General features: G+C 41.3%; 1 protein-coding gene across 3 annotated transcripts in view; it reads left to right on the top strand.

Moving 5' to 3' along the window:
• Positions 1-22,655, top strand: part of CRIM1 (cysteine rich transmembrane BMP regulator 1) — a 177,722-nt gene that overhangs the window by 115,850 nt on the left and 39,217 nt on the right. For all 3 annotated transcript variants that reach the window (XM_054567849.1, XM_054567844.1, XM_054567854.1), the window contains exon 8: positions 19,464-19,592. In XM_054567849.1, the coding sequence (XP_054423824.1) occupies positions 19,464-19,592 (129 nt within the window). The remainder of the gene's footprint in view (positions 1-19,463; positions 19,593-22,655) is intronic.

The raw sequence follows: 22,655 nt of genomic DNA, 5'->3' as shown, positions 1-22,655 counted from the left end.
GGGTCTTTATTTTACCGCTGCAGATACACTTTTCTGAATACTTCACAAGAATGTGTACACTGTAATTCAGTTCACTTCAAGTCTAATTAACATCCAAAGGTCAGCGCAGTGAAATAAAACTGGAAATAAGACCCACGACGCCAGCAGAGCATGTTCAACTTGCAGTGCTTCCATAAGCCCAAGAGTCCGAGCAGCTAGAAAAAGAACCTGGAGCCATGAGAAGCACTTCTCACTCGCTGCCGTCTGTCCTCACTCTGAGCATTTGTCCTTCTAATTTCAAGGTGGCGCTGGCTTTGCAGTCCTCTCAGGTTTCTGCTTATGCCTTGGTTCCCACATTCACAACGTGTCGTCCTGTTTAACGGAAAGGAGCCTGAGGCATCCCGAACCAGTCTTATGTCTCAACCCCTAGTTCAGTCCATTTCCCACATCCTGGGCAGATTCTTCACGCGCTCACGCATGTCCGTCTTAATCTTCTGTCCGTGTCTATTGGTAAAGAAAAGAGATTGAATATTTATACTGACCGATTGGAGAGTGTTCATCATTAAGAAGCACATTTGCATAGTAAAGTGAACTAAAGTAGGTCAAAAATTAATCTGTGTTGAAAATGAATCCTTCTAGGATTTAAAAAAAAAAAACTATTAAGGAACTGACAGCTCTTTTCAGAAATTCATTCGGTAGACTCGGTCCGCTATCAAGAAGTCTTTCGCTTCTACCTCAATTTTCATAAGCTCAGACTTCAGAGTTTGCCTGACTTGCTTCATTAACCTCTGAGGGGTTAGCATTATTAAAGACCTTAAAAATCATATAAAAATTTAAGCCCGAGGACTGCAGTTCTATTGACATCACCAATTCCCTCACCATTACTGTACTCAGAGCACAGCTGCCACACTTCAAAACTTTATAGCTTCCAGATGACCGACCAGTTTTGTGGAAATCGCCCGCTCCCTCGCAGGCATGCCCCTCCCATCCCCTAAAGGCAGCGGTTCAGTCCTGGGAAAAGGAGTGTACAGAAATATGTGTGCCTGATGTACACTTGGCTCTACAAGAAAGGGTGCCTTGTCAAAGCAGATTAAGGTGGGACTCTATCCCTAAGAATTAGAGGCAATCTGTTGTCAACCTGAAATATTTAAGTACATATGTGTGCATGATAACGTAAGAAAAATTAAAAGCAGAAATATGTAATCCAGTAAGCACTAGTCCTTTAACTTCACGAATCTTAAATCATAAATGGAAAGTAAGACCAAGAAAACTTGTAAAAAAAGAAAAGAAATAGGACCTTTCTGAAGTAAATGGAGGGCAGACAACGCCTTTTCACTCATCATTAGCATATTTATTGTGGTGATTGGAGGAGAGCAGACGGTGAATAGAAATAAATATGTGTGAAACTCCGTGATTCATGCTGACGGTTGTAGTTGTCTGTGTAGTCGGTGAAAACAACTTTGACCACTTCAGGTTTGGTGTCTGCAGCATTTGCAGAGTTGTAATTTAATCTTCCACTGTTTGAGAAAAGAATGACAGCTTTGGTTAGCCATTAATTCCAAAAAAATTATTAAGAATCTCCCATACTCCACAAACAGCATTGGACACAAAGATGAATGAGGAACAACTCCCAGTTAACTTCACAGAAAAATATTTAGGCTGTTTTATTTTAAACCAGAGACAAAGAATGTCCCCATTCAGATTATGTGGGGTACGTGGTTTATAGGTATAACTGATTTCTTTGAATCCTGAGTCATTTTAGAGATGTAGACATTAAAATTTAAAGAGGTTTAGATCACTTCCTCCGAGATCAATTGCCATTATCTGGCTTGAGCTGGGATAAACCGGTCTGTCGGATTCAGCTACATTTTTGTCTGCTAACCCTGCTCCCGAATGTCATCTCAGTTTACTCATGCTCCGATTTGCAGTTCCCTTGTTAGTGCTGGGAGAGAGAGGAGTGTGGTTAAAGGGAGGAAACCCTTTGCAGTTTGACAGCCACCCCAGGTGTTTTTGATGCGACCTCCCACCTGCCCTCTCCTCCTGCTTGGGGACCTCAGGGAAGGGGGCCTTTGGGACTCATCCTGGATTTGCTTTCTTAAGCCTCATGTCCAGGCCATGCCCCCAACCTCACCAGAACTCAGCACTTTGTTCCAAGCACCAGGCTTCTTCTGGTCCCAGCTCCTTTGTGTCTCCATCCTGCTCTTCATCAAGCCTCGGAAGATTCCACTGTCTGGTTGTCAGAGAACTAATTTACCTTACATTTCTTATTTTTGTTTGCAACTTAGTTAAGCAGTGAGTTTCATATGAGATTGTGTTTCCTTTTCAGTGACCCTCTCATTTTAAGATGTAATAGGAGCACAGAAAGATTCTTTTGGTGTGGGAGCAAAGAACAGTGCACAGCCGCAGATAATGGTACTACTATATGAGGTCGTTCATTATTAATAATAAGAAGAAACTTACAAAATAATACAAGGTGAATGAATTGCATTACTTAGTTTGTAGGATCCAAGAGAATCTGTAGAACTATTTGAAAATATTTCTCTCAGCAGCAAATTTAAATTGGATTTCAGGTGATTTCAGAATAGCAAAAGGATTGGATGAAAAAAGATAAAAGCAAAGTTAATGTGTAATAAACAGCCATCCAGCATTATTTAGAGAAAAACAGAAACACCAGTATTTATGCAGGCTATCCACACAATAAATTCCTCTGCACACAGTTACGTAACAAATTTTGGCCCTCACCCTATTAGCTACAATCCCAAGGTACATAGTCAGAGCCTGAAATTATAGGAAAGGACCCCACACAAGGATTGTGGTTTTAGATTTTTTTTCTAAATAAATTAACTGCATTACCAAATATGGTGTGTTATGACCTGCAGGGAGGAAGGACTTTGTAGTGGCTGTTGTTGTTATTAAAGATACATACCTTCCAAGTGACAACATAGTGTGCTCAGTAACTCCTGGAGCCCTGGGGACATGAGCTGGGGGCCCTTAAAGACCAGGCCGTTACTTGACAGCTAACTCAATTCACAAGTACCTAAGTGCTCTTAAATGGGCACTTAAGTACCCTCGTGATTAAGTCTTACCAAGTTATTGTCAACACCCAATTCAGGTATACAGATAAGCTCTCCTGGTCTGTAAGGCTGTAACTGATTGTGTCCTTACGTTTGGTCTGCTACTTTTTCTCTACTTCTCCCCTTCTTCATCAATCGCACTCATTTTATTTTCTGGCTCTTGAAAAGAGCTAAGATGGAAATGCATGGAATAGCGAATGAAGTTTGCAATTTTAAGTGTACATATGGAAGCTATGTCCTTATCGCCTTCAAAACTAAAAACCAAAAAAGAAGGCCGCACAGTTAGGTCTTCGTCAGCACCCAGCCCTTGTTGGCATCACCTTATTTACAGCCCTTCAGGACGGAAGCTAACATGTCTTGCACACTGACCGTGATCCAGGACTAAGTGCTCTAAGAACATCAGCTCATTTGCTCCTTACCCCTTCCCTCTTTTGCAGATAGTGTGGTCCAAATTACCATCCCAGAAATCAAAAGTACAGAGGTCATGTAACTTCCCCAAGGTCACGCAGCTCAAAAGTGGCAGAGCAGTATGTCTCCAGCGCCCAGGCTCTGGGCCCTGCCAGGCCCACTGCCTGTGAGACACAGTGCACTGCTACACCCCCTGTCAGCCAGTGGTGTGAGAGGAGCTACATCCCCCGTCAGCTAGGGATTTACCATATTATTTGGAATCCTCAAAACACCACCTGTGAGGTAAGTAGGTGCTCAAAATTGTCAGTGAATAAATGGCGAGTGAGTAGGTTAGGAAGACGAGACTGGCAAGTCACACGCAGACTCTTCTGACTGCATCAGGCTGCAGACCTTGGCGTAGGGTTTCTTAGCCAGAGCCTCGGACGCTGATGGCCACGGGGGCCTCTGATCAGTCGACAAGAGAGTGATGATAGAATGCTCATATTTGAAAACACACTCTGAGACCGGAACGCACAGTAGGCCCAAATGTCAAGGCAAGTTGGACCAATTAGCTTCACAGACTGACTGCTCACCCCCTTGACAAGCACTGAGCTCTCATCCCTCGGCAAGGGGCAGCCACGGGGGCCTTCCAAGGCTCGTTGTCAAGTGTGGCTTGTTCTCTCCCAGCTCCTCCCCTGAGGTCTGGAACCACAGAGTTTTAGTGGGGCTTCTCCAGGCCTCCAAGGCTAATGCCTGCTGTCACAGTTAACGCGCTGCTTTTAAGACATGCCTTGAGAGTGTGTAGGTGCCACTGCGTTGTTATTTCAGCTACTTCTACAGGCAGAAATTTTTATTTTAACATCACACTAAGCAATTGAGAATAATTTGCTAATTTTTTCCCAATTACATCAGATATAAATGCTGCCGAAGCCGATTCTTAATGTCAGAGAGACCCCCTGAGGGGAGAGTACCATTTTCCATTAAAAGTGTTGTTTGTTTTATAATTAAAGATAAGATAAGGTGTTGGAGAGGGAAGTTTTGGTTGCGAGATTTATGTGACATGCCCATGGTGACTAAATAAGAAAAATGCAAGAGAAGTAGACAGGTGTGAGGCCGGCTTGGCTGCGACACCTGATGTGAGAGAGAAGTCTTGGTGTCAAGCTTGACCTGCTGTCTCCTTGAGCTGTGGCTGGATCCCACCCAGGTGGCTCTTCTTCAGGCCTAGTATGGATGGTCTCCTCCTGGGAGGAGTTGATGGTTTTGGTGACCGTGGGGATTTCAGAGCCAATACCAGGAGTATCACTTTTCAAAGACTTACAACAACACAGGTAATGTTTTACAGGGTGATATTCAGTGATTTGGGTTGCCAGTAAATAAACTCCAAACTCGGGTGGGGTGAATGGGTAGTTTCCTTTCTACAATTTCTCTTTCTCTGCGGGGGGGGGGGGCGGAAAGCAAAATCCATTTCCCATTTGAGACTGGAAATTAAAAGAGTTCTTTGTAGATTGTCAAAGCTGGGTAGTGGATAGATGAGTGTCCAACATTCTACATATTAATACTCACTATTTTTAAAACATTTTCTACAATGAAAACTTAAAATGAGTGTTGTTGGCAGAGTTGTTATCTGAAGCTGAGCTGGGTTTCAGGCACGCCTAGTAATTCTGCTGGATCTAACCAACCCTTGAAGTGGGTGACTAAGACGGTTCCTGTGCATGGATTACTTCTCAGTCTCTGGGTGTAGGGTGAAATGTGATTGAACCAGTCAGCTGTCTTTCTTTCTGCCACCTCACTTTCTTGGATCCCTTACCTGGGGAATCCCAGTCCTCCTTGGGAAGGTGTTGAAGAGAGGGTGTTAACGCATTTCTGGACCCACGTGGATTTAGTAAGCCACTTCAGTACCACCTGGCCCAATAGATTGCATGCTGTGTTCTTAGCTGTAAAGGGCCTGACGTCTGTGAGCTGTCAGATATACTGTCCTTCTCATCGTCTGTCCTAATTTCAGAGGAACACTATATTCTTTTCCATAAATGCTGATGATAGAGTTTGAATCAAACTGCCCTTCAAATGCGATACCTACCAGGCTGCCAGAAAAGTCTGTACCAGGCACATATCTGGGTGGGAATTCTTGAAACAGGAAAAAAATGTTTTCAGCCCTGCCCATCATACTTTCTCACTGAACAGTATCTCCAGCTACTGCTTCTGTGGCAAAGAGTCAAACATAGTTTGGCTGACCTGAGAGGCAGTGAAGTCAAAGATGCCACAGGGTCTCATGGTATTACCATTCTGGTGCATAACAGGGATCAAAACTCAGTTTATGGGTGGTATTGCTTCAGTCCCATGTGCCATGCTGTCATCAGTGGGCCAAAAATAATAAAATATTCGTAATATCTCAAAGACTCTTAGGCATGTTGTTTCATCCTTTAACTCTAAGTGTCCTGGAAATCAGCTCCATAAATGGAAGTTAAAATATAGCACAGTCTGGTTTTTTTATTTTTTGCTTGTCCAAATAAGGTCATATGGTGAGTGGCAAGTGCAGAGCCAATGACCATGTGTTAACCTATGTCTTTAACATGAGCATCAGAAATTTCTTATGGATGGGATTTCATAGTATTTTAATTTTACCTGGTACTTTAAAATGCCTTTAGATATTTCAAATAGCATTAGAATGTCATTGTTCAGAGCTGATTCTGAAACACATGATCGAACCTCTGCCTCTGATTTTACAGCATTCGGAGTCCCAGCTGTAAGGTATTTCCCGTTGAAGTGGCCTGCAAGGTTCTCTTCATTCCCCCTTTCTCTGTCTCCCATACCTAACAGGGCATTGTTGCTGGAAGTCTCATAATTTTCCTACTAAGATAATAATTGAAGCTAATGGTTCAGACCTGGGCCTGCTAATTTTCATCTAATCAACAGAGGCAGGAAAACATAGCCTGGAATGCTAACTATGTGAATGAAAAATATTTAGTCATTCTTGAAATGATAGGAATGTTTTTCCAACAAACTTAAATAAACACAATCTGTACTGAGCCTGTGTTAGACTTTTTTGGATAGGAGACAACTCTTAAGCAACCAAACAGGAGTTAATGAAGGTTATTAAGAGACATGCCCTTCAGAAAAGGCGTGCCCACTTTAAAAAGAAGGATCCCATCTTCTTTCTGGTACAGCCATTGACAGAAGTAGCAGAATTGGTTTCCTCTTGGCTTTTGTCAACCTCATAGAATATAACAGTTGAACTGGTTGTCGCATTTTCTAGTTTTTAGGAGATGTTCAGCTTTACCTAACCATGGCTATCTTAGACCATCTTATTTTAAAATTATCATCTTTATCTCCTTCATCTGTTTGCCTCTGTTCTAAGGAATGGATTGGTCTCAACACACCGGTATGTAAAGTGCCTGACATCACTTTTATATGAAGCTTGTTTATTTCCTTCATACAAGGTCCAACAAGACAAAAATGACATTATTTTTAAACGTACCAAGATTTACATATTCAAGTGCAGCAGTCTTCATTTCAAGTAGTTCTATAGGAAACCTCTACAGTTATTGTAGGAATACAATCATTCCAAATACTTTTGGTACCTCTCTGTTAACTGATGTGAGAACTTGCAGTAAGTACATACCTTTGAATATTTTTAGCTTTGTAAGCCCCCGGCTTTAAAGGTTTATCAGATGCTAGGAAATAGTCAAAGTCATTCTCATCTAAGTCTGGTGGAAAGGTGAGTGATCGAGCTGGGTTAAATTGTTCAGAGGAAGCAAAAAGTGCCAGTAAAATAAAGGCACTTTGTCTTCTGTGACACAGTAATTTGCTCTGAGAGCAACTCAGAAGTTTCAAGTAGAATTTTAACATGAACAGCATTCTAGCACAAGCATGTAGCCTCCCAAAGTGAGTGCTTTTAGCAATAACACTTATTTGTAAAGATAAGTTGTGGTGTGTTCATTTTTTTAAAAATCAAGTCACTGCATAGTATGTTGATGACTTTTAGGGGCTAGAAGCATGTATTTAAATGGCCATATTTTATAACTTTTCTGTGAAATTGCAGGTGTTCCATTCAAATATATTTTTAAATTAATTAGACTAAAATAATTTCCCTATGGAAACAACTCTTTAAAAAAAAAGAGAGATGATGATTCCATACAATTTCTAATATTTTAGTTATCTAACTCCTCTTCTGATTATACCATTTTAAACTGTTTTGTTGTATAGCCTTAAATTCATCTTATAAAAACAAAGTGATTTTATGCTGTTTAGTACATGAGGGTCAGCATTAGAGGTAGTGGATTGTTTTTAAAGGCCCTCTTAGAAGTATTTTTTGTGCTGTGTCTATCTGATGGTTGAAGATAAAATGTCACACAGATGTATAAAATATCTGCCATGATATTATCATAAAATAACAGCACAGACTGCAGGAATCAAAGTATTTAATAGAGAGTGTCCCTTGCCCATTTATGCACCACCTGTCGTGGCTGCAGAGGTGGCAGGGAGCTGGAGGGCACCCACATGTCAGCCTCTGTGTGTGAGATTCCCTAATACTCTTTGTATCTATCTGCATGCAGACGGGGAAATTCATTATCAGGAGACTCAGCAATACCAGGTCTTTTTCCAGGGGTTATACCATCATTTGGTCTAAACTGGATATGGGTTGAGTTGATAGTGAACATGTAGCACTTTTTGGAAATGTGTCAGGAACACGGCGCGGGGAGGGGTAGTGGTGATGCATTCCGCTTTTACACAAGTTCAAGTTCAAGTGGAATTAGCAGTTGGACCAAATTTTTACTTAGCATGTATATTTACAAGATGTATCGGGTGAATTTTACTTTCACTTCTCAGAGGTTAGCTTGGTTCGTCACAGCTGTTGGAAACAGCCCAAGTTAGGTATCCAGACCACTGGAGACCACAGAATGTTTTTGTAGCCACCAATTAAAAATAAGATTCGGTTCAAGGTCCCAGCTCTGATTTTGCTGTACCATCCTGAATCGGAACTGAGAATCCCAAGAAAATTCTCAGGCCATCAAGCGCTGGTCCTTGGGGACCCTGGGAGTCATGTCGTGCTCTGGGCGTGCTTCGTTGCCTTGGCTGCTGGAGCAAACTGGCAGTCAAGTCTGTAAGCCGCCTCCCCAACCAGGCAGGACCTCACAGCATGCACCCTGTGTGCTGACCTCACCCCTGGCTGCAGCCTCTTCTTTTCTACTGAAAATTTATCTTGGTCTTCATTTCCTCCCTTTAGAATAAAGTTTACATACGTGATGTAATTTGAGGCTGCCGTGGATCTGCTTGGGGATCAAGCAAGGCGTAATTAATGCCTGTGCATGTATTCAGTGACGACTAGTTGCCTGTGCCTTGCCTTGTGGTCATGCCACCCTTGGGTTGGGCATCAGTAGGAAGGCAAGAGATGGTGTTCTTTTTCACCTTAATTGGAAAGCAGTGGCCCTGCATATTTTAAAAACTCAATTTTTAAAATAAATCAAGGAGTCTCTGTTTTGTTGGTGAAGCTAAAATAATGTTCAAAGATGATAAGCTGTCAGTTCGGAGTGGCCGCAGGCCTTGGATATTGAGAAGGATCAGCAGGCTCTGATCTTTTCAAGACCATGACTCTCTCATGCTTTCTGGGAGCCAAGTGTTTAAAAGGTTCCAGGCAGATTTCGGGCCGGATGAATTCAAAGGGGTGCTCCCCAGGCCTGTGACGGACAGTGAGAACATTATTATCTGAGTGAAACACTCCCAGTGTTGTTGTTAAGAAAGTACTGGTTGACCTATCTCTTCTTGTTGACGTAAGTTTTAGATCACTGAGGTTCTGAAACTAAGATTTGCTGATCAAAGACCACTTTTAGAGATGGGTCTTCTGTGTCCTCTTTCAACTTGAATGGCAGAACCACTAAAAGCTACCAAAATAGCATGTGACACTTTGAGTTTGCCCTCAGCCCGGAAGATCCAGCGAGCCCCCCGGCATGAGGGAGGAAGAACGGGGTCAGCCAGGCACACAGAGTCATTGTTTCTACTCACATTGGATAAGCTGATTACGAAGAGATTTCTTTTCTGTTCGAGACACCATGGGCACAGTTGAAATGCAAAACAATGGTGCCGGACTCAGCAAATGTGAAAGGCGCCAGCGGCTGGTCACTAACATGGCCCGAAGCTCACCAGACTGTGTGAAAGGACGTCGTCATGGACCCAGCCACATCCCAAATTCTTTTCATATTATTGTCTGAGTTAGAAAATGGTGCTTAAGTTACACAGGACAGGGTTCAGAATGCCAAACCAATCATCATAGCATTTATCAGCTAAACATTTGAGGCCTGCACAACAGCACATAATTCATTTACTCAACCATCATCTGAGACCAGTTCTAGGTCCCAAGAAAGCAGGAGAGTCATTACCACAATAACTACAGCAACAAGTAATATTCCTGCAACCCTCAAAAACCATAGAGCAGTCCCCTCTTTACAATCGGGGTTGAGCCTTGCTTGCAGTGGTATTGTGAGGTGGCGATAATGGGTATTCCCATTTTAGAGATGCCCATAGAGCTTCAGCATGACATGTAAGATAATGAGAGAACAGGGACTCAAGCTAAATCTTCTGACCCCCAGTCAGCATCCTTGTCATTGCTTCTGTGTAGGCCCCCATCATGAGAAGGGGGAGCGGGAGGAAAATAAGACTCTGAATATAAAAGCACCTGATCATCATGTCTCAGATTCAAAAGCCTTTCTTGCTCCTGGCTCCATTCTCATTGCTGAGGCCCAGTTCCTGTAATTCAGAGCTTTTGTGGCCTCGTCTTCGATCCAGGTTCTTTTCCTGAGCCTCTGCCTGGGTTTTGACCTTGCTGTTCGACCTCCAGGAAAGCCAGCTTCCCCTAGTCCAGTCCCGCTTGACCCACATAGGGATGCCCTCCACCCTGAGCACGGAGCTACTGTCCCAGCCTCTCTGCCCTCAGGCTTGCCTCCTGCCCAGCCGCGTCCACATCTGGCCCTGGGCCCTGACCAGCGGCACTCACATCCCCACTGAGTAAAATGATGGACAGCTCAGCTCCCCGCAGTGTGCCGGGCACTGAGGCACCGTCACCAACATTTGTGCGTTCTGGTCCCAACTCTTCCCTCTCCTCCTCCTGTAAATCTTTACTTCATTGTAAGTAAGTTTGCTGAGCAATTGGCAGAAGTGCTCATTCCTCATCTCGAACAAGATGAGCTGCTGAATTGAGTGAGGTAGTCGCAGAAGTGAATTCTCCAGGTAATTGAAATTGAGGTGGGGACATCAGATTCTATGTTATTTTGAAGGGAGACCTCCAGTGCTTTGTGGCCTTTCATGCCTTCTGACGTCAGAGCTACAGATCATAATTTAACCCACTTTGAGCAACTGAATATCTCAATTTGGACTGCTTGGGTTCGGAGATCATGACTGTTTTCCTTATTAGTGTGCCAGGTTCACAGCAGCCTGCTGATCTAGCGTGCTGCTTCAGTGGGTCTCATTTATTGAGAACCTTTTATGTGCAAGGGACTGCTGCAGGGAGGATGGTCCGAGGAATGCCCTGTCTGAACCTCCAAGTTAGGAAATTAGAGGTTGAACCTATAGGGAAAATATTGAGTGCGGGCCTTTCATCATCAATGTGCCCTGACTAGGTAGGTGCACTGGTGTCTTTTTTTCCCCTCTTTGTTCATTCAGTAAATACCAGGGAGGACACTCCCTCCCTGGCCCTCAGCCTTTTCTTAGAGTGTTGGGTTAAGAAACCAAATTCTGACCATCCGACACCCGCAAGTTGACTGTAGCTGTTAAAGCATCATACACACTTATAAATATGGCACATTTTTTTTAACAGTTAAAGATTACCAATATATATTCTCTCTGAGAATGAAAATGAACAAAAAAATATATAAGAATAAAATATAATGCAAGTATAGAACGTACAGATTATTCTTGGAATCCAGTCATTTTGTGAGCCTTTCCCAAGCTGAATTCCTGGGAAAAGAGAGCCTAGTTGATACTTTAAGTTGTTTTTTTTTTAATTTGTCTTTTGCGATCTTTTAATAATAATCTCAGAATCCTACTACTGTCTTTCCCTATTAAATATGAGATTGGTAAAGGAAGAAAAATATGTCCCACTGCCAAGATTCCTTGGAAGAAGCATACAAAGTTAATAAATAGGTCTAAACTAAATATATGATTGCTTCTCTATCTGACCATAAAATAATACAAATCTTTGGAACATTTTCACACCATTCATTTTAAAATAAACTGCTCTAAGATAAGTGCTTTAGAAATTACAAGGATGTAGGTGTTGTTATGAGGAATATATACAAAGGAAAAAAGGATAACCATGTGTGTAGTGCCTGAAAGAATTTAAAACTCCAACTGTAGGAGATACTTTTCCATGACTTAATGAGAGTTTCTTAAATACACATTCATACCCCATGGAAATTCTCTTTTCCAGATTAGGGAATGTTTGTATCTTCAATTAGTTTTCCTTATTGTCTACATTAATAGAGATTTTCTTCTAGCTTCATTTGGGAAAATTTCATCTTTGCAGTATTTCTGTTCCCAGGCTGCAATTGTGTTGACAGTTTGGTGATTTATTTGAATGGCTTTCTGACTGGTTATGGTCACATTTGAAAAACAGCTGTGGTAACAGAATGGCATATGAAGACACATAAAAAAGATGAGCTCTCTCCATTGGTTCTGTCTTGGCCAACTTGCTCTCCAGCTGTGTGTCCTGGACAGGCTACCAATATCTGGTGGGCTATAGGAGGCCTGATATGTTCAGCCGTATCAAGTGAGTGATGCTTCAGAACTTTCCCACTCGTTAAATATGCCAGTGGCTCAACCAAGATCCTAGTCCCCCCCCATCCCCCCACCCCCACCTCAAAATACTAAGAGTGCCCGAATTAGGTCTTAAAAGAAAGCACAATTGTTCATCTTAGTCTCTCTCAATCGAATAAGCAGGCTCATGAATTTATAGAGAAGAGCTATGTGAAGTATGCGAACCATTATTGAACTCCTCTTTAAAGGTTACCTCTGAAGGAGTGGTAGGTAAGAGAAATGAGACAGGAATAAGCTTCACTTACCCTCTTCTACTTGAAGTTTTTTTTAACTTACAAATGAAATGTAAGAATGTGTTTGCCTTTTAAAAAAAAACTAACCTTTCTAGAAATTTGCCTATAATGAAGTTCTTTCAGAAAGTCTTTTCTTAGTATATATGTGCATGTACTGGTATGGATTGGGACGAATCAAGAGCACTGATAGACAGCTGCTACCCACAGCCACGCCCTCCAGCCAACTGCGCAGCCAGACCCCAGGACAGAGAGACAGCATTCCCAGAGACAGTTGAAATCGGGACCCAGAGCTCCTCACCCTCCCAATAGTCGGTGCTGTGGACAGACCCAGCAGGGATGGCTCTGTATGCCTTCCATAAGTACACTCTTCCAGAATCACCCACCCATGCTCGATAGCTACTAATAGGCTGTCAGCCTTCGGGGGGTTGCTAATCAGAAAGAGTGCTTCACACTTTTCTCAATGGACATAATTAGTATTAGTTGCGAGAGATAACCAGCTGATAGTAATCAAGGTAATGAGAATCTTGTACACATTAATTCAAAGCCAGAAGTTCAATGAGGTAATACATAAGAGACACCAAGTTAAAAGCATCTATTAATATTTTCACTGAAGCTACATCAACCTGAAATATAAAAAACAATGATTATATGAAATTCAAGTTAACATAATTATCCCACATTTGCAAATAACTGAAGGTCAAAATATGGGGTTTTTTTTCTGTTCTTATCCCAAGTAACATGTTAGACTATCCAGTATAACAATAGGACTGGTAGTAAAATTTTAAATCAGTATTTTAAAAGGTTGAAATTGAGTTTCAACTTCTTATTTCCCTTGTTCCTTTTTGGAGAATTTTCTGTAAAATAAAACAACAGGAAGTAAGAAAAGTAGAGCGCTTACTTAGATTTGCTTAACATTTCTATGTCTTAGCTAATCAAATATATACTTTATGATCTAGTGTTGTAGCCTTGGAGTAAGAATAATGATTTTGTTTTAACTTTATACTCTCCACCAAATTAATTGTGATCACAGTGCCTTAATAGCCCCATTAAGGAGATAAAATTGCTCCCAGGAAATACTTGAACATCAATATTAAATATTGGTGGTGTCTTCGAAACTTAGCATGTGACACTCTAAATCTTGAAAAATGTTCTCCTGGAAATGTTTTTACTGATCAGTGGTTTGTTGCACTCTCTAGTATATGAAAGAAATTCTCTCCTAAACTTTTAATAAATAAAAAGTAAGCAACCAATATATTTTCATGTTGTTGCATGTTATAATGTTTCCTTCCAAAATTTTATTCTCTAGGACATGGGATAAGAATTGGTGGCTGACCATCTGCACTCCTGACACAGTTCCAAGGGTTCTTATAAAAAATCACTCTTGGACAGTGTAAGGTGCTAAGAGAGTCTTTAGAAACCATTCAAGAAAACAACAGGTTGAGGAGAGTCGTGATTCCCACTCAGATGCAGGGTAGGAAACAGCAAACTGATGTAGACATAACAAACACCCATTTTTGTTCTTTATTGCTTCTAGGCTCAGAAAATATTTCTAGAATTCTTCTCCACAAAGAAGCTGTTCCAGGGTTCCCTTTAGAAATAGTTGTAGCCAAAGACAATGAATTTCTGCAGTTTGAAGCCTTCTTCCTTTGGAGGACGTTAAGGTATTTCTTTGATTCCTCAGCTGATTCAATACGAGATGAGATGGAATGTCAGGGTGGTCCTGTAAGCAGTTTGAATTTCCCCTCCCCAGATCTCGCCTTGGTGCCAGTGTTCTCTCATTCTCCTAAACGAAAGGCCCACTAACACGTTTCTGCCCGACCAGTTTAAAGGGGGACAGTTTTCTTTGCTCCAGGCATCATTTACAGTGATGTGCCAGTGTCGCCAAGAGTCTTACCAGAATTCAGCTGATAATCACCAAACTCATCGAGGACACAGCATCGCCGTCATCCTTCTAGAAAGGCATGTGCTTTCTAACATGTCGTTTCAGTACCACACCCCATGTAATAGAAGAGCACAGAAATGTAGGATTTAAATGAGAATCTTGTGGGCTATTTTCCGTATCAGGATATTTTCCATATCCAAGCACTGTTGCATAGACTAGAGAAGGTGTGGGCTAGTAACAGTTCCTGATACACACATTTCAGAATGCTCTACCAAGCCAAGTGCGTGTTCTCCATATTTCACTAACACTGCTCAAGCTCCTTTATGTATTTGGATTAGAAACGAGCGTACTCTGGTACCGTGGTCCTGGGTTCTTCAAAATGACCTTGTGTCCCACCAAGACCTTCCTTGGATAGAAACTACAAGAAAAAGTCTAGCCGGCTCTTGGTCGTTATTCATTCTTTAAGCACTGTAAACGTCATGTTGATTTTAAGTGCTCTATTTCAGGATGGTATCAAATGTGCCTCATGGTGGAATTCAATGTGTAGAATAAGAAATTGAATTTCAGTAATTTCACAGCGCTTTGTTCTCATAAAATTGCCCTGTTAGTAATAGAACCAGGTCTGAGTTTCCATGTTAATATACTGGACTGAAAACAAATTCAGATCTCTTAAAAAAAAAAATCTATCAGGTTTTAGCTAGGTAATTTTTAGTTGCCTATTTCTGACATAATCTCCTTACTGAAATCTCGCATAGATATGGCCCACCATGGTAGGAAACCGAGCACTGCAATGTTGAGAGAATGATGAAAGGGAATAGAATGTAATGTATGACTTCAGTTAAAATGTTAGGAAACAACTACTTGCTGCATGTCTGTCTATTACACATCAACAGTTAACTCTGGTGACATAGGACAACAGCTGGAAGAGTACCCCTAAAATGTGCATCATCCCCCTCAAAGGCTGTTACCTTTTTTTTTTTTCTTTTTTAATCTTCACCCAAGGACATGCTTATTGGCCTTTAGGGAGAGGTGAAGGTAGGGAGAGAAGCATCAATATGAGAGAGAAACATCGACCAGTTGCCTTTTATGTGCACCCCAACCAGGGACCAAACCCGCAAACGAGGCATGTACCCTGACTGGTAATCAAACCTGTAACCTCTTGGTTTATGAGATGCTGCTCCAACCAACTGAGCCATACCAGCCAGGGCTCAGAACGCTTTTAAAACTTGTTCCAGTTTGTATTTAAATAGGAAAGTGATACTTATTTGTTAAATATAATAAAATATCGGATTGGCCAGAAAGTTCGTTTGTTTTTTTTCGTATGATGGCTCCAGTAGCGCTTAGTTGTCTTTAGCTTTATTTGAAACAGTTTTGTTAGATGGTGTGTGACAGCTGTCATGTCAGCATGCATTAAAAAAAAAAAAAAACTAAAATTGGTGAATTTTTGTGCAGCCATTTTAATATTGAAGATGGAAGAAAATATGTAACATTTTTGACCTATCATGCTTTATTATTTCAAGAGGCAAAAACGCAACTGAAATGAAGAAAAGATTAATACAGTATATGGAGAAGGTGCTGTGACTGATCGAATGTGTCAAAAGTGGTTTGTGAAGTTTCTTGGTACTATTAACATTTTGGCCAAATAGTCGTTTGCTGTCTTGTGCACTGGAAGATGTTTAGTAACACCCCTGGCCTCTACCCACTAGAAGCCAATAGCAAGAGATAGCCGACATACTCAAAACATCCAAATCAATAAAGTTATTGGTGAATATGGAAAATGTCTTTTATTTTATGGAAAAAAAACATACAGACTTTTTGGCCAACCTAATAACTAGTGTTGGAATTTTTTTTTTTTAAATTTAGACTTCTGTTTATATTTACTCTATCTCAAGAAGTGTCATGTTCAGCCTCATCTATTGAGGGGAAATTGAATAGCTCCAGAGCAAATTGACAATATTTCATGAATAAATGTTTGTTGAGTTTTGACTTTTCCTGTGTTTTAATATTAAATATTGAGGGAGTCAGAATTTGAAATGCGTATCTTCCCAATTTCTTCCATCTAGTATGCATCATGTATGAATGAGGAAATATTAATTTTAGAGGTAGTAAATTATTTTTATTATTATTTTTTTTGTTGTTGTTATTTGCATTCTCCCACATCATCTGAGACCTGGAAGACATCCCGTAGAATTTGTTTTACCTTAAATGTTTACAGAGCAGCATCGTAGGTTCAGCACCTACGAAACAGCCCTTCTATGCATTTTTTTAAAAAAATTGTTAAACTGAGTAAAAGCTGTTATCCTGAATGTTGGAGGGAGACATGGAACGTATTTCCTCTCCTGGAGAATTGTGTGCTTGCTATATGTCTGTGACTAGAAACCTAGGTGATACGATAAAACCTGGGACTGTTCACATCAGTGTTGAGGTTCTGATCCTCAAGCAACCAATTAATTTTTTCTTTTTCTTTCTAGCCACAGATCACAATTCTAATCCCATCCAGTAATTATAATATGTGCCCAAAATAGCGTATATATCACTATTAAATTCTCTTAACAAATCCCTAAAATTCACTGAAAGTGAACTTTGCCCTATGATTATTATGTATTTTCAGTGTCAATGTAGTCTGCCCAAGCATATATTTTTTCATAATAGCTTTTCTGAAGGCAGAAGTTTCTCACAAACCTAAATGTCGGTAAAGAACACAAGGTTTTGGCCTGTGTGGGTATGCTGCAGACGCTTCTGTATCTGTGAGCCGTCTACTAACGCACTGGACTCCACCCCTGAGTCTCACTCTAATAACTCTCTAGACCAGCGATTCTCGACCCTTTCCATCTCCTGGCACACTTTAATTACTAAAATTCTCTGACACCCCAAAATACTTTTTTTTTTTTTTTTGTCAACCCGACCAAAAAAATAAGTATAATTTTGATTCATTCACACTGGATGACTATTGTTGTATTGGCTGTTTTCACTTCTTTATTTGACAGTCTAAGGGGTAAAGGTCAGTTCCCCAGACTAAGTAGTCAGATATTGCATGTTTCAAAATTCTGGCCGCACACCAGTTGAAAGTCGCTGCTCTAGAATGTAGTCTGCCTCCTTCCTCAATGGTATCATCTGTGATGTGTCTTCCTTAAATGTGATATAATGTATCTTATATTGGTGATTAGAATAATTTTGACAAAGTAGTGACAGCTTTATGGCTGAAGGCTGAAACAGAATCATTATTTTAGGTGGCTAATAAGTGCAGTGATAAAAGGAAAAAACTATATAGGTTTCAAAAGCAAAGGTATTTATGGCAAATTTTAAGAGACTGTAGGAAAGCAGCATTGCTGGATTTAATCCAGTGTTCTTTTATAACTTGCCTACACTTAAGGTACTCTCTGATGTTTACAGTTATGTTGGAAAGGATGCTTTAGTCATTGAAGGACATTAGGAACGTTATAGCAGTGGAAAGTTCATGTAAAAATTTCAGGGAGATGTTCTCCAAACTGTGTCATAATAAAAATAGAGAATTTGCCATCCCTCCTTCATGTGAATTTTTACTGGGAGCATGCTGGTCAGAGCATCTATTTAGAAAGTCACAGTGGCCCACTACCTGTGACAAGTTGAATCACTGGCCCCTTTTAGATGATGGATAAAAATTTAGAACTCCTGATCTTAGCAGTGGCAGCTAAAACACTTATTTTGGTCTCTCTCCCATGGTAGCGGCAGATGAAACTTGAGAAGGCAGTGTGGACTAGTGGATAGAGTGTTAGACAGGAGGTCAGGAACCTCTGTTCTGTTCTATTCCCAGCCAGCAACTAGGTTGCTATGTAAACTTAGATAAGCCGTCCACCCTCTCTGCACTTCATATTTTCCATTGGTGAAAACATAGGTAGAGACATTCTGTACTTAGCTCTTCAAAAAGCATTGTAAGAAGCAGCTTAGACTGAAGATGTTGATAGTATCTTTGGGTTGAAAAGAGGATTCATAAATATATCAGTGTCTCTGTTCATTTTGACAACACACTAACCACAATCTGATATTATATAACTGTTCCTATTTTTTTGCACTGCAAAACAGGGACCATTACAATGGCCTTTGTATTGCCCAGAAGCTGAGAGTGTGACCTTGGAGCCAGAAGGCTTGGGTTTGAATCCTGGGTCCACCACTTACTGACGCTGTGACCTTGGGCATGTCAGTGTAGTAGATTTTCTCATCTGTAAAATGAGGCTAAAGATGGCACCTGAGTCACTGGAGTGTGACAAAGCTTGAGGGCATCATGAAGAGCACCGCAAACATCATATATTCTTATTGCCCAGAACAACTCTTCATTGTTAATATGGTGGGAGGGTGAAGTGTCAGCCAGGCTTGGTTTTCTCCTCTGCATCTCTTCCCAGGAGGGATGCTCACTCCTCTTCCCAAACAGCTTGGATCTCACTCTGCCGCGTCCATCGGTCCTGGGCCCTGAGTGTAGGCTCCTAGCCACTGCGTCCCATTGTATCATCTGTAATAATCGAAGGACTGTCACATAAAAGATGAAAAAAAAATCTAGATGTTTCAGACTAGTCTCAGAAACATCTTCGATTTATTAACTTAAAAAGAATGCTAACAGATTTCAGAAGTTGCAAAATGGAGAGTGAGATCATTGATGGCTGGAAGCGGTGTCCTGATTATAGAGAGTAACTCAGAGAACATCGGGAAGAAGTAGAAGAAAAGTTCTTAAAAGAGCTTAAAGAGAGTTCACCTTAACCTCTTTTAGCAGCTCTCTGTAGTGGTGCGCCTCAGAGAAGTATTGTGGGCAGGCACCAAAAAAGGTTTCAGATGCTCAAATGTGAAGAGCTTTTGGATTGTCAAAAATCTAAATAAAAAGATTTTTTTCTCCCAGAGATTAAAGACATTGAGATGTTTTATTGAGTTGTAGACTTGAAACCTGTATGGTTTTGCAAACTGTTGTCACCCCAATACATTTAATAAAAAAAGACCTGAAAGTATAAAAGTTTGGGATGTGATGAAAATTTATTAGTTTTTGTAACTTCTACAGTGTGGAATTTCAAAGACTGAGTAGCATCTAAGAGGTAATCCTATGTTTCATTGATTTCTTTTCTCTCTCTTTCTGATTAGAGCCAACCTACATCACAATCGACCCGCCCGCGTGTGGGGAGCTAGCCAACTGCAGCCTGACCGAGCAGGACTGCGTGTACGGTTTCAGCCTCGACAGCAGCGGTTGTCAGACTTGTCAGTGCAAAAGCCGTAAGTACACAGAGGATGGGTTTGTTTTGTTTTTGTTTTTGTTTTTTTTTCCCTGAGCCTAATATGACATTGTCGAAGCCTATTAGGTGACTGAGTATTTTTTGCATTTCTGTTCATGGCATTCCCGTAGCAACCTGAAAGAAGAAAAAAATAATTGTACTGAACACAAACACACACACACAATCATTTGGGGAAAACAAGCGGCTTCTTTACTCTGGTTTTCACCTTCGTTCCTGTGTTTCCAGGTGCCCTTGATAGCCAGCTGCATCCTGGGTGCAGCCCTCAGGGCTCCCAGTGCGTTTTTCTAACCACCCCCTTGGCTCCCTCTTTAATGTGACCTTGCTGGGGCCACCCCGTGATGAGGACGTCACCCACACAGAGGGTGTCGCATTCCACGTATGGCAGTCATAACCCTCAGCATGTGCTTCTCTTTATTGCCCCCAGCTCTCCTCCGTGTGGACTCCAGCCAGGTCCCCAAGCCGTGGCCTCTGAAACCTGATAGCGTCTTGTACATTCCATCCACAGGCGCACAAAACTCAGTCGTCCTTCATGTTGAAAACGATTTTGAATCCCCCCTAATTCAAATTTATTGTTGAAAATAAGTGTCTTCAGTCCCCTCAGCCATTCCCCAGGTGATGCAGTTTCTAGAGCTCTCTTGGTCCTTTCCATCTTTTGACACTTACGGTGCGTCCTTGTCCTTAGGTGTGGCCCAGAAACAATGGAGAGCACACTCAGAAAACTGAAGGAGGCCTTCTGTAGGCTGGATACTCCAGGATTCGGTCTGATCAGTGCAGTGCAGGTGTGTGGCCTAAGTCTGCATTAGCTCTTTGAATTGCACAGGGGGCTCACACTGAGTTTATGAGCAGCCAGAACCTCGAGGTGCTGCTTTTTACATTAGTTGCTGTTAGCTGGTTCTCATCTGTTCTATATTTGATCATTTGATTTTTTTTTTTTTTTTTTTTTTTTTTTACTTAATGACATGAATACAGGGCCACATTTACCAAGAAATTATCCTGAGAGTTTCAAACCATTTTCCAACTATTTTTGAATCTTGAAAATGTGATTTCATAACTCATCTAGGCCACCAGCTTATAGTAAATAAGCATCACTTAGATGTCCCCACCTAAAACATCAAACCAAAATCAAGCCGTGCGGGATGCAGGACAGATGCCTGTCGCTCTAAAGACCTTCTTGACAAATGACAGTGGGCGTAATTCTCACTCTCACTGTGGAGTCATTCAGCTAACAACACGTCACCCCATCTCCAAGTGGCGGTCTTGGAACACTCGACCTGTATCTTATCTGAAATCAAGATACAAGGTATTTGCAGCATTCCTTTGCAGGAAAGCCCACTCTAAAGTTAAAATGAAGTTAGTGGGGCCTGGCTTGTTCTTCCTGAGCCTATACTGGCTCCTGGTGGCCCTGGCCGCCTTCTCTAAATGTCACAGGCCACATGTTTAACAGTCCTTTCTGCAGAATTTTCTGCTGTGAATGTCAAGCTTAGTTTCTGTAGCTTTAGGATCCTTTGTCTTTTTTTAGTTGACCCTTGGCCTCCTTCAGTTTTCTGAGTGTGCTCTCCGTTCTCTGATCGCTCCTAAACATAGACAGCGCTTCCGTAATAAGCAGGTTCTTTGTGAGCCTCTGGGTATAATTATCCTGGGCGCAGAGACTTGGGATTACTTAATGCAAATAGGTGCTCACTTTCTGATTTATCTGTTATTGCGGGCTCTCTATTCCTCTTTACCTGTATTGTTCAGTCCTCTTTATTGTAAGACTATTTCAATACGAAAGAGAAAGACAGAACAGGAATTGAGTAATTCGGTTTTCTTAATTGCTTATTGTCGTCATGCTATCTGCCTGATGGAGCCAGTGCTAAAACAGAGTTTATAAAAGTTGCGACCAGAAGTATTGCCATCTTTAAAGTTCCCATAAACCTTCAGCCATCAGGGGCCGTCCTGCCTTCCTACAAGTTGCTTCTGTTCAGAGGGGGCCAACCCCTATCATGTACCTACCTGCCTGTCATAGCTGCCTTTGGAAACTCAATTCACTAGGGAGCTGCCTTGGCAGATGCATTTGTTTACCTAAATGGCTGACTTTGTTTTTTGACAACAACATAATTAGTGATTATATCTTGAAACATTTATATTGTAAACCTTCTTATCTCTCTTGAGCGACACATCCTTTCTGATTATGGGAGGGCACCTAAATTTTTTTCCTGAACTTTTTGATGTCTAAAAATACAGATTTCATTGTGTTTAATCACCCCACCTACCACCTTGACTTGGGCTTTTGCTGTCATGAATCTTCTGGCCCCACGGCCTTGCTTACATAAGACCCGCGCCCCCTCGCAGTAAATCCTTTGTAGTCAAGTCCAGGGAAGCAGTTTCCCTCAGTCATCATCAAAGCAAGTCAAAAACATAACACTGGCTTTGTGCACATTGGGACCATTAGGAAAATTCTGCTCTGCCTGTCTTTGTGTTACTATTGCATTCTGGCTTTCTAAAAGGAATATCTGGGCATGCTACCTGTTGGCCCCTCCATTTCATTAACATGTAGAAAGAAACATGTAGAGGAGACTGTTGCGTTTTATCAGGAATTTTTCTTTTTTACTTATAAATCTTTATTAGCCATTTATTCTTTGCAAACTTTACCTGTTTGTAGGGTTAGCTAGTCTTTCTTCCTTCCCTCCTCCCTCTTTTCTTCCTTTGCCTGGTATTGATAAGTACCTGCTGAGTCCTAGGTTACTGTAGTAGGTGTTAATGCCATAAAGATGAACAAAATAAAAGACCTGCCCTAAGCAAAAAAAAAAAAAATCTGTACCCGACACACTAAGAAAATACCATTTCAAGCCATGTTCTATAACTTTACAAAAGTACATTGTATTAAGAGGATGCTTTGGTCCTGTAGAAGAATCTGAGCACCTGTTTACACGGAGCAGGGAAGCACCTGACCCATCCCCCCAGCGCATGCCCAGCTCGGCGCTCGGCAGATGTTGGTGTGTGACGGAGCTGGGAACCGTCAGAACAGGGGACGCCATTAGACATCCTGTCTGAAATCCCCTCT

The sequence above is a fragment of the Pteronotus mesoamericanus genome, unplaced genomic scaffold (assembly GCF_021234165.1).
Source record: "Pteronotus mesoamericanus isolate MK-2021 breed Mesoamerican mustached bat unplaced genomic scaffold, CSHL_Meso_final contig_101, whole genome shotgun sequence".
In the NCBI taxonomy this organism is placed as follows: domain Eukaryota; kingdom Metazoa; phylum Chordata; class Mammalia; order Chiroptera; family Mormoopidae; genus Pteronotus; species Pteronotus mesoamericanus.
Note: the sequence above shows the minus strand (reverse complement) of the source record. Positions and strands in the feature narration are given on the sequence as shown.